Genomic DNA, 13,800 nt, shown 5'->3' with positions numbered 1-13,800 from the left:
GCAGCAAGAGGAATAAAATATGGTTTATCACTAAAATTTATGAAAAAATATATGCACACACACACGCATTTATACATACGTACATATATATCTATATATATATATATATATATATATATATATATATATATATATATATATATATATATATATATATATATATATATATATATATATATATATATATATATATATATATATATATATACATAGAGGTTGTCAGGCGTTTCTTCACCGATTTGGAAAAGTTCTTTTTGGCGTGAGGTTGCAAGCCCCGTGCTTTTCTCTAGCCCTGTTACGACATATTAGTGTCGATTAACAAAAAATATAGTAAATTCGCTGTTCAAGACGACATACCACCTAAGCTTCTTCTCCTGCATGATGGGAATCGAACTATGGATTTATTTAATGGTGAATTGAGTAATTTACACAACGAGTTTCCAATTCAAAAAATATTTAAACTCCAAAAGCACAAACCAGATAAATCAGGTTAATATCTGTGCAATTATCCAAGACTTCAGGCATGAAACGACCCATTAAAACATGGATGAGGAAATCTCTATAAGATTTCTTTTCAAACAGATCAAGGTCCCTCGTTGGCCAAGTGGATTTCACGCTCGGCTACCAGTCCGGTGGCCCGAAGTTCGATTCTCGGCTCGGCCAACGTGGAACCAGAGGAATTTATTTCTGGTGATAGAAAATTCATTTCTCGATATAATGTGATTCGGATCCCACAATAAGCTGTAGGTTCCGTTGCTAGGTAACTAATTGGCTCCAAGCTACGTAAAAATATCTAATCCTTCGGGCCAGCCCTAGGAGAGCATTAATCAGCTCAGTGGTCTGGTAAAACTAAGATATACTTAACTTAAGCTCAAACTGATCAAGAAACGACGAAGGGAAAAGTTGATGTTCGATTCAAACATGTTCCGGAAGTAATGAGGTAAAGGATCTTGTGGCGTGGCTAGTAATTTCTCTCATCATTCACATTAATCTCATTTGATGTGGATTCTGAAGTATCTCATGATTTCAGTTATTCAAAATGATCTCAATTATTTACTGATTCAGAATAAGATATAAAAAAAATCAACACCATCTTACAACTTTCAAAATGATCTTATACGGTTTCAAAATAATATATACCTTATACTAATATGGAATCTCATTTGATATACATAGCTATCTTATATCATTTTCATTCAGAATAACGCTTTTCGGCGTAAATGCCCAGGTAGAAAAATAAAAATTTTATCCAGTTTGAAAATGACCTCATTCACACTCATTCAGAACAATCGTATTCAATATCAGCTCAGAACAATCTCATTGATATAAAACCACAAGAGCCTCTTTTAATACTGTTACATAACAGAAATTCGAAATAACCTTATTACGACTAATGGCAGAATAATCTCATTAACACCAATTAAAAAAACTCATTAAATCAACGTTGCTTTCTGGACGATTCTTCTGATATAGCTTCAGATGATCATGTAAACTGACTGATAAAAATTTCACACAAAAAGCCTACAAAAGAAAGGGAGAATTTGTTAGCAACAAAGAAAATTGTTAGTTCATTGACCTACTGCCAGTATGAATGATGAATGCGATAGTACGAATTACAAGAGTACGCTGACAACTCGAATCTAGACAAGTGTTGGAAATCGAACTATTGACTCGGGCCGTAAAGTTAGCGATGCATTTTGCAAATACTTAGTATCGGAATTCTACTCAAGTATAATCATTTGGGGTTTTACGAGGATCTAAGTGACTTACGCACATGAAAAAGGTTTTGTTTTGGTACATAAACTAAATTTTTAAAGTAGATATTCTAATCCGTACACGAAAAAATGTACAACCTTAAGAATTCAATAAAGAAGCAAAATGGAAAAAAAAGAAACCTCTTGGGATATAACAAACAGAAAAGTAAAGTTTGGAATGAAAATTTTCGGAATCTATATTTATAGGTAGCTGGGACTACAAATCCATTTGAAATGGAATTTACAATGCGATAAGGATATTCTAAAACTCCTTCAAGTATTCGTAAGTCGAACCTGGGTACACATTCAGTAGACGTTAACGAGACAATCTGTAATTTAAAAGAAAAATTCAGTTATAATCAAGGAGTCAATAACCTCGTCGCTGCGACGCCAGTAAGAACTAACAAATCAATCAAAATATAATCAAGGAAAATATTTCAAAGAAAAATATAGAGGATAGCAAATTAAATAAATAAGTGTAAAGTGAAAGAAAAACTTCAATAGCCCATTAATTAATAAATATAACCTCGTAGAAGTATGAACCTAAGTGCAAAAATAAAGAGCAAATGAATTAATCAATTAAAATTGAACTTAAAATCAAGATATCATATTAATTGTTCATCATCTTAGGTAAAAATAAGATAGTTATACTCTGTTGTGTTTGCGTATGGTAACACTGCGTCCCGGGCTTTAGATAGTTACGCTAGGTGTAAGTTTTAGGTAAATAAAAGGATATCTTCGTGTACATTTGCAACTGAAAAGCGTTTTAATAAATTACTGTATGCAAATTACGTTAATATTCGAAATAGGATACTGTTATTATTGTTGAATGTAAGCTGAATGTAACTCTCCAAAGCCCGAGACGCAGTGTTACCATACGCAAACACCACAGGCGGGTGGACAGATGGAAAAAAACCGAGTATAGTTAACTAAAAAACGTTTTGGAAGTACAGAAACAGATTCTAAAAGTTACGTTAGGAAATTAATTTATTAATAGAATTCTAGGGAGCATAAAAGTTTGATCTATGAATTAATTAATAAAAGTCTTAGTGCCATACAAAGTCAAGTTAGAAATAACATAGTAAATAAGAAAAATCTTTTGAATCGATCTAAAGTAGATCTCAAAAAGGTACCAATAACGAATTGAGAAACCGAATCCAAGCAAAAAAAAAAAAAAAAAAAAAAAAAAAAAAAAAAATTCTAATGTAGCAAATCTCAAATACTTACACACTTAAACGAAATAATTTTCGAGGAATTAAAGAAAAGGTGTAAAATTTGAGAGAAAAATATGAGCGATCTGCTACGTGAAAGCTACTGATTGTATTACAAATAAATAGTCATTAAATTATCATTCGTTCCTTTCAAAAATGAATCATGAGCAAGATCGTATAAGAGCTAAAAAGAGGAAACTAACAACCGTTCTTAAAAGAACAGAAATAGAACTAATTAATAACAGTCACGGAAAGCTACTAAAAATAAAGAGAATAATAGAAGCTTCCAAAATAGAATAAATAAGAACTGACGACGAAGGTCAGACACAAGGTTTGTGTCACAGATCACCTTGATAACGGACGTTGGACACGAAACTCGCACTTTCCTCCAGACTATAATGTTAAAGTTCCTAAAATTACCTCCCGATACGAATCCTAATCATTTCAATGATTCGGTTTCGTGCTATCATTATTACGACTATTTTTGTTTTTGCAACTGATTAATGATTATGGAATCTACAGAGATATTTTATTTTATAAGTACGATGTCTAGGTTTGTATCCTAATTACCCAGTTTTCATTCTGTCTGATAACCACTTAGTTGACGTCATCGATAGTATCGGTGATATTATTTGGTAAAATGCGACCATTGAAATGTGTGTTACCATTAAATGCATTAGTATCCAATGTACAGAGTTGATTTTAAAAGAATAAAGGGATAAATTAATGCAAGCTTTCTTTCCGGTTTGCCTTCAGATGGCGTCAAATCAAATACACGAATTATTCATGACCCTGCTGTCGTGCACGATATTCATTCACGGAAGGGGTTAACAAAAGTATTCATAATGCGTTACAAATCATTTTTCATTATTCAGTAGTGAACAAAATCTATCAATTCTTACAAACCTTTCACCTGTAATTTAGCTATGTCCACAATCGAATATTCACTTTCAATTACTGCTATTGAACACATGGATGCCAGACTGAGCCAAATTTTGAACGAAAACCCACAATCTGATACATTTTATATTTTCGATTGATACTCTGTCATTTTATTCACAATAAAATATGAAGTTCAGCAAGGGTGTGTCACGAAGTTTGCATTTATGAAAAGGAAAATACAGTCTCCTGTAAAAAGATATTGCGTACTGAAACAGACCTAAACATAATAAAATTACGTGGACCGAAATGACTAAGTGTATAATACGTTTTCTCATAGGAATATATAGTGATGTGATATATATATATATATATATATATATATATATATATATATATATATATATATATATATATATACATAATATGTGTGTGTGTGTGTGTGTGTGTGTGTGTAGGACAAATATATGGATAAAATAGACCAGTGTTTAATACGTTTTCTAATAGGCATACATATATATAGTATATATATATATATATATATATATCATATATATATATATACATACACACATATATATATACATATATATATATATATATATATATATATATACATAACATACTATATATATATATATATATATATATATATATATATATATATATATACATACATATATATATATATATATATATATATTATATATATATATATATATATATATATATATATACATATATATATATATATATATATATACCCATATATATATACATATATATATATATATATATATATATATATATATATATATACATAAATATATAGACAGAGTAATAACAATAACTAATATGATATATTTAATTTATTTATCCTGGGGTTTCCTTGAAGACAAGTTTCCGAGCCTGGAAATTCTTCTGGATAAAAAATAAAGGAAGAAATGAAAACAAAATTGAGAAAGAAATGGAAAAGAAAGGCTTCTTCGAAGGCAATGAGGGGTCAAGGATTATAGCGTGACGGGACCACACGCCATTATCGAATCACATGGAATTGACCAGTGGATTTTTTCTTTCGTTTTGTTTTTTTGTTTTTTCGAAGAATTCACGAGACAATAATTTTTTCCTTTTTATTCAGCGCATTAGTTCCTACTTTCGAGTCAGGAAACCAGAGTAGTAGATGTATGTCAAGTTCGAGTAATATTAAACTTATCTTGAACGTTCAATAAAGTTGGAATATATTTAGGTTAAGTTCGAGTCAAGTCGAACTTGCATTGAATGTTAAGTTGCTGATTTATTTTAACCTTGGATCACAATGAACTCAAATTACGAATTTTGCGGAACTACATTAGATGAATTTCATAAAAAAAATGTTCAGTGAATTTTAAACTTTTTAGTTTTCCGTAACAGGAAACTATTGTGTCAGCTTCGTCTGTCCGTCCGCCGATCAGACCTTAAAAACTACTGAGGCTAGAGGGCTGCAAACTCGTATGTTGATCATCCACCCTCCAATCATTAAACATACTAAATTGCAGCCCTCTAGCCTCAGTAGCTTTTATTTTATTTTAGGTTAAATTGAACCATAATCGTATTTCTGGCAGTGCTATAGGTACCAATAACATAGGCCACCACCGGACTAAGGCTGAGTTTCATGGGTCACGGCTAAGAGTTTTATGGGCCGTGGCTGGGGCCATCATAGAACAGGAAACTCGATTGCGCCGAGGAATTTTTTTTTTTTTTTTTTTTACAACTAGTGTTTTTTTTTGGTTCATAAATTCAAGTAAATTGCAATTTCCGCAGAAAACACATACTCATTTGAATCAGCTACTGAGATATAATTGCAAAGCAACCAATGATTAATGAAGACAAAATACACTGACAATATACATTATGATTCCAAATAATGGTGTCTTGTCTTTTTAGAGCAACTTTACACGACCAATAGTTTTTGAGATTTAAAATGGGAAGAAAAGTTACTTAAAACACCAGAAAATTTTGAGACCTAAAATGGAGAAAAGTTATATCAAATATTCTGAAGTTTTCAAAGCAAGTATTTTACTCTCAATTAATATTTATAGGCAGAATTCAGACCTAAAACATATACTGTACACACAGACACGCACACACGCACACATATATATATATATATACACACATATACCTATGTATGTATATATATATATATAATGCATATTTATACTTACGTATATATATATACATAAGAGTATATGTATATCTATATATATATAATATTATATATATATATATCTATATATATATATATATATATATATATATATATATATATATAATTTACATATTCATACATACATAAAGTATAATACATATGTTATCTAAATCTTAAAACGATTCAAATTCAATGTAAAAGTTAAATTCCATTTTGCAGTCAAACGTCGAAATTCTTCCAAAGAGGTTCATCTTGTTTCTTGACATAATATCATACTACTCAGTGCGAAAAGGTCGCAAATCTCGATAAGAGAGAGGCCCAAGAACAGGTAAATGCACCTTTATAACAAATGAACGTTAAGTACAAAGGACAAATATTACTAATTCATTACAAGTCTGATGAGAGAAACAATATGTCAAGATGTGGTACGCGAGCTACTGGAGAGAGAGAGAGAGAGAGAGAGGAGAGAGAGAGAGAGAGAGAGAGAGAGAGAGGCGCGATTTTCGTGTTCAAGGGTTTAACTCGCCCCAAAGATAAATGAAATATTTCGGTATTATTTCTTGAATCGTAATAGAATTGGATTCCTAACAACCCATGGTTATAGAGAGAGAGAGAGAGAGAGAGAGAGAGAGAGAGAGAGAGAGAGAGAGAGAGGCGATTTTCAAGGTTAATCTCGCCAAAGATAATGAAACATTCCGGTATTGTTTCTTGAATCGTAATAGAATTGGCTTTCTAACAACCCATGATAATCACCTAATCACCGGGTAAAAAGGAATTCCAAACGAAGGCCTTAAAAAACTCCATCACAAAACGAAAAGACGAAAAAAAAAAATGCTGTCACCTTCAGTGAAAAAAAAAAAACTAAATAAAACGATAACTCACGTAGCTCGCCACTTTGTCAAAAAAAAAAAAAAAAGCAGAATTATTGACAACCTTCATTATCTCAACACCAACAAAGAGAAACCAGAAGCCTTGACACAAAGGCAGGTGAAACGATAGAAATGTATAGGCAATAATACCCTTAAAAGACTCCCGGCATAAGTGCTAATATCCTTTGATATATATGTCTTGTATCTCTCCTACCCCCTTTCCGAACATAAAACGGATAGTGCCACTTGTTGCTATCCTCCTAATGAGTTATCGATGGAGGAGTCTATCGACGCCCCTTGGGTGTCGTATAGGTTGTCAGAAAATAAATATTCAGCCTAAATATTTACTTGAGTTTTTATTTATAATATCAGGAATATTTGACAACCTCTACATGCGTGCATAATACACTCATCCATATACTTATACGTGTATATATATATATATATATATATATATATATATATATATATATTATATATTATAATATATAATATACATTCTGTGGACTGTAACTTATCCTATTTCCAATACACAAGAAAATAACACCTTATACATTCTAAAACTATTTCATTTCTTTTAAAGCTTATGTATCATTTGCTTTACATTGTTTTCAATTTAGATTTACTTCCAATAACTCCTAAAAAATCTTAATCTAGTTAAATCAACTATAAAGGACTTGTTCTAACTGGACCCAATACTTCAGAAGATTCTATAATTTGTGCCCACTTGAAAGAAAATCCATATAACGAATTTGTTAAATACCGTTACAGTTGTGGGGGGTGGGGGAGAGAATGGAGCCAAACGTAATCATTCTATCTAGGCCAGTCATGATGGAAACACGGAAGAGAGGAGCAGTAAATAAAAAGGGAATAAAAGATAGCAACCCACCCATGAACGATGGAGAAAACACTTAATTCCACAGGTGAGTAATGACAGGCAGATGATGAATAGGCGTCTGTAAGGAGGGTGAAAAATAATTGCCAATAAGTGCTTGGTATTTGTATTAATAACTTCTGAATCCCACGCAGGAGTATTTTCGCTTCGCTAATACATGTCATAGAAATGTAATTTCATAATCAACATTGTAGGATAATGCATAAATAAACAGCCATTTACTAGAATTAAACTCAAATTAAAGTGAAATGTTATTCTACAAATATATTGGTTTGGATAGAATTTTTAAAAATATTTTTCTTACATTTCACAGGTATTATTATCATTTCTGTTCATTTCGTTAACATTAGATTTTCCAAAATTGATTCATTATCCAAAAGAAAATGTGCCAATAAAGATGATAAAATTTCATAAATCAAGCACCCAAGAAATAATACTTCAAACGATATTTCCATATAGAAACATAGCCCCTGTTTTGAGTGTGAATTTGGTCATCATTTTGCACCGAATACAGATCTCAATGGAAATGGGATAATGAAATCGGGGTATGGATTACCGTAGACATTTCAAAGTTAACTACCCACTTACGAAGTCTTCATGTCCTTATAAACAGTTCTCATAAAAATATTGATTCTAATAGCATAAAATAAGAACTAGAAACTACTATACGGCTAGCTATTACTAAAATCAATTTTAAGAATAATGAAGTAACATTACTCAGGGATGTATAACTGAAATGAAACATATGGATCTCCAAATACTGACCAGGTCTCTTATACAGAATGTTATCACTTCCCCGAACTAACGTTAAACCACTTTCCTCGACTCTGACATATATTTCTGAATTCGGGAACACGGTCTCCCGGCCTCAAGGTAAACAGAGCTGGCGTCTTATCAGCCGAAGATCGCCGCGCTCGAGTCGAGATTACCAGATATTCCACATCTCTCCTCTTTTTGTGACGCGAGATCTGTCTGCTGAGGAAGCGTTGATATGTTTTGCGGTTGTTGGCGAGAACAACTGAAACTACAGTTTGGAAGTGACTGGACGCAGTTACTTTCGGCTCCAGATACATAGCTTTATGCCATTAGATTTCCATCCGTATCCTTAAGTCTCTTACCAGCTAAATGTCCAAATATTTTAAATTAACTTGCTCTCCAATTTTCATTGTTTAATTCATACACACACATACTATATATATATATATATATATATATATATATATATATATATATATATATATATATATATATATATATATATAATTAGGGAGCTTGGTTTGACGAACCCACTTTGGGTTCACACTGCTTACAGTGTGCCTTGTTGGGCACCCAGCAGATGTGACTAGAGATCTTGACAACGTCATTCTGACTCCAGATGCATACGTAGCTTTCTGCCTTTATTTTTCTTTTATCCCTAAATTTACAAATATTTTCACTTTACTTTGCTCCAATTTTATTTAAATTGTTTAATTCACACACACACACCCACACACAATATATGTAAAATATATATATATGTGTGTGTGTGTGTGTGTGTGTGTATTATAATTAAAGATATATGCCACGAGGGAAAATAAACAACGGAGTTTCCGCGAGATCTTTCGACGTTCAGACGTCCTTTTCTTAGTTCATCTGCTAAGAAAAAGGACGCTTGAACGTCGAAAGATCTCGCGGAAACTCCATTGTTTATTTTCCCTCGTGGCATATATCTTTAATTATGGATTTATCACGTTCCTAACTTTCGTGAATCAGTTATACATATATAATAATATTATTGTGTGTGTGTGGATGAATAAAACAATATATACACACATAATATATATATATATATATATATATATATATATATATATATATATATATATCTATATATATATATATATATATATATATATTATATATATATATATATATATATATATATATATCTATATATATAATATGTGTGGGTGTGTATGAATTAAACAATAAAAGTTGGAGCAAACTAAAGTTAAAATATTTGTAAATTCGTTGTCAAGATCTCTAGTCATATCTACTGGGTGCCCAACAAGGCACACTGTAAGCAGTGTGAACCCGAAAGTGGGTTCCTCAAACCATGCTCCTTTATTATCAAAAGAACCTCTCACATGACGAACGGCAAACAATACATATGGAAATTGGTAAAGACAAATCAAGCATTGGAATCATTATATACGATAGCGCGGTGACAGCCAGCGGCGCCATGACGTCATCTACCGCCACCATCAAAGGCAGAATTAGGGGTCCAGTTTTTATTTTATTTTTTATTTTGCGTTAAGAATCTGAAGCGAAGAAAGCGATGGGAAATGATTGTGTCTGTCTCTAGACCGACGGTTTGTGGTCGTCTCTGTATCGATCTGAAATGTTACTTACGTAAGCTTGTGAATTCATGTACTACATCATGATTTTATATAGTAATATATATAATATATATATATAAAATATATATATATATATTATATATACATACTTTGTCTACACAATAACATTACTTACGAACGAATTGGTATTTTTCCCCATTACGCTACCAATTCCAAATTGAATGTGCGAGCTAATTTAGACGTTTTTTTCTGTATTTTGGTGCTTTATTTTGCGTGCTGCAATGCATGTCGGCGTTATCGACATTTAGTATTAACTGGAGATTATATATATGTATATATATTATATATATATATTATAATGCATATATAATATACAATATTTATATTGTATATAAAATATACATATATATATATGTGTGTGTGTGTGTATGTGTCTGTGTGTATGTGTAGTGTAGGGCTTAGAAGGGCTGTTGATGAGCCTTCTTTAGGCGTTTGAAATGAATAGTTATAAACATTTCTCTACGGATAGCTCCTCGCAAAGACCGTAGCAGCGATCCCCGTCTATTTAATCACCCCAGAACTTAATTGTGATCTCGAAATGTGTATATAAATATCTATAAAAAAAAAAACCTACTGGTTGGTCGCTTTTTATCAGACCTATGTGTCCTCGTGATAGCCACAGTGTCCTCGTAACTGTCGTCGCTTCGGGACACACCAACGGTATACGGGCCTTGAACCCCAGCAGGGCGGAGTTGGGATGGGCGTATCCAAAAAATGTCAGGATACTTGCAAAGTTCAGAGGTCACTGTGGTTGTTACGTAAAATATGTATATGGATATATTTACATATATTACATATATGTATAACTGAATCACGAAAGTTTGGAACGTGATAAATGCATAAATAAAGGTATAAGCTACTCCAGTGTTTTACTTTCCTTCGTGGCTTATACCTTCATAAATACATATATGTATATATATACATACGCACATACAAACACACACACTTTATACACATATGTATACATATATATGGAGGTATGTATATATGCATATATGTAAGTATGGTATATATTGTATATATATTATATAATATATATAATATAATATATATATATTACATTTAATTATATAAAATCATTTATGTATCTTTTATTAACGGTAAAATTTCTTTATTTTCTTAAGAATTTGCACACTCTCTTCACGTGCGCAAACACTACACGTGGATATTTACATAAGTAAGGGTTAATAACTTACTTATTATATATGTAGAGAACCATAATCAATATATTTGTAGGTCTCTCTTTGTTCCGCTAACGCCTAATGATTTCGCATAGACTGGGTAACGACTCCATGACGTCACACGAGCCGCTAATCCTCTTAGCTGACGTCACGAGTGATTTCCATTTACTGCTATCCACGTTCCCTGCGACTTTTAATCCCTTCAATTATGATCTTCTTTCGATTCGTTCCTGGACTCTCTTGTATCATTCCATTTATCCTATGTCATTTCACTTATCATTCCTCTTCTCTTGTATCCTTTCCTTTCTCCTGCGTCATTTCATTTATCATTTCTCTTCTCTGGTATCATTTCCTTCTTCTTGTGTCCTTTCAGATATTCCTCTTCTTTGACATTGCCTTTCTCCTGTGCCATTTCATTTATCATTCCTCTTCTTTGGTATCATTTCCTTTCTGTGTCATTTCATTTATCATTCCTCTTCTCTGGTATCATTTCCTTTCTCCAGCATCATTTCATTAATCATTCCTCTTCTCTGGTATCATTTCCTATCTCCTGAGTCATTTCATCCATCATTCCTCTTCACTTCCTCATGTATCATTTCATCTATCGTTCCTCTTCCCCTGTATCATTTCATCTATCATTCCTCTTCCCCTGTATCATTCCTTCTCTCATGTATCATTTCATCTATCATTCCTCTTCCCCTGTATTCATTCCTTTCCTCGTGCATCATTTCATTTATCTAAGTATCATTCCACAGCGCCCAGGTGTCATTCATCATCCTTTTTGTCTCATTCCCTACCTCTTTGAATCACTCACATTCCTGTGTACCATATTTCCTCTTCCGCATAACATTCCTCTTACGAATCATTAATTTGATTCAGAAGGCTCTCTCCTGTAAACTGTATCCTACCCCGCCCTTTCGAATCATTCCTCTACCCCTGAGTCATTCTTCTCCCCTTGTACCATTCCAACTGGGTGGCCTTCCAGGACATATTCGAGATATTTTTGTATACGGGAAACCTAAACTTTGACATCATGAATTTCGGGTTATCAAATATATATATATATATATATATATATATATATATATATATATATATATATATATATATATATATATATATATATATATATGTATATATATATATATATATATATATTATATATATATATATATATATATATATACAAAGAAAATGAGATCTTAATAGCGATGGGCATAAGAAAACCGACAATATTGAATATAACAGTAATGGAAGTGTGGTGTAAATTGATTGATATAACGTATAAAATGTCTCTCCAGTGACCAGAAAGGTCGTTGTCTCTAATTCAGTGGAACCTTAGCAAGAAGTTCTTTCTTGGTAGTAATCTTTTCCTTCCGAAGGGGAATAGACCAGTTGCACCACTACTGTGTGAGGATATAAAATTAAAGACGGGAATTCTTTTCAACTCCACAGATTCACGGAGATGTACCTACTTTTTTCAGTAACAACCCGTTTTTTTTCCTTTAATTTGGGAGATTGGTATGTTTATATATATATATATATATATATATATAATATATATATATATTATATATATTCATTAATAATATATATATATAATATATATATATTCATTCATGCGTGTGCGTATTACATTGTACCTCTTCCCAAGGAGGGATTGGCTTCTTAGGTATATATATATATATATATATATATATATATATATATATATATATATATATATATATATACATAAAAAATATATATATATGTGTGTGTATATATATAATATATTATATATATATATATATATATATATATATATATATATAGAGAGAGAGAGAGAGAGAGAGAGAGAGAGAATATGATATACCAGTACGACAATACTGAACACAGGATTGTTACCAAAATTAAAAAAAAAAAAAATAATCGAAAGAACCGAATACTTTCCCACAACTGACCTTGTTGAAAGGTTTGATTTTGGAGTGCATGATGAAGTTGAATTTGCACAGCTCGCAAGATTTGGTGTCCGACGACTTGATCCATTGTTGCAGACATGACTGGTGAACGTAGCGCAACGAGCCTGCGCAGTAGCACGGCGCAATGAGCGGGGACTCCGCATCGCCTTCGCAGTGGCAGATCCTGTAAAAAGAGAGAAAGAGCGGGTTTAAAGTACGTGGGGGAGTTTCCAGCTACGTCACTGCTCTGTATAACTGAAGGATAGGCTTTCTGTTCAGAGTATTCGCGTCACTCGGACCGCCATGATGGGTTACAATGTAATGTAATGAATATATTCAGATAAAATATATAATCTCTCTCTCTCTCTCTCTCTCTCATCTCATATTATGAAAGTGTATGAAAGGGATGAAGAAAAATATTATGAAACATTTAATAAAAAGTAATTTGTTTAATCTAGGAATCAACATAGGTTTCGGTATCCCA

General features: G+C 32.0%; 1 protein-coding gene across 1 annotated transcript in view; it reads right to left on the bottom strand.

Annotated features, from left to right (window-relative positions):
- Nucleotides 1-13,494, bottom strand: part of LOC135208843 (E3 ubiquitin-protein ligase MARCHF8-like) — a gene marked incomplete at its 3' end in the record, with an annotated part of 20,542 nt that extends 7,048 nt beyond the window's left edge. Inside the window, 1 exon segment of the mRNA XM_064241413.1 lies at nt 13,320-13,494. Within this exon segment, the coding sequence (XP_064097483.1) occupies nt 13,320-13,349 (30 nt within the window).
- Nucleotides 13,495-13,800: the final 306 nt, after the last annotated feature.

Source organism: Macrobrachium nipponense, chromosome 35 (assembly GCF_015104395.2).
Source record: "Macrobrachium nipponense isolate FS-2020 chromosome 35, ASM1510439v2, whole genome shotgun sequence".
In the NCBI taxonomy this organism is placed as follows: domain Eukaryota; kingdom Metazoa; phylum Arthropoda; class Malacostraca; order Decapoda; family Palaemonidae; genus Macrobrachium; species Macrobrachium nipponense.
This window is presented reverse-complemented; position numbering and strand designations above follow the sequence as displayed.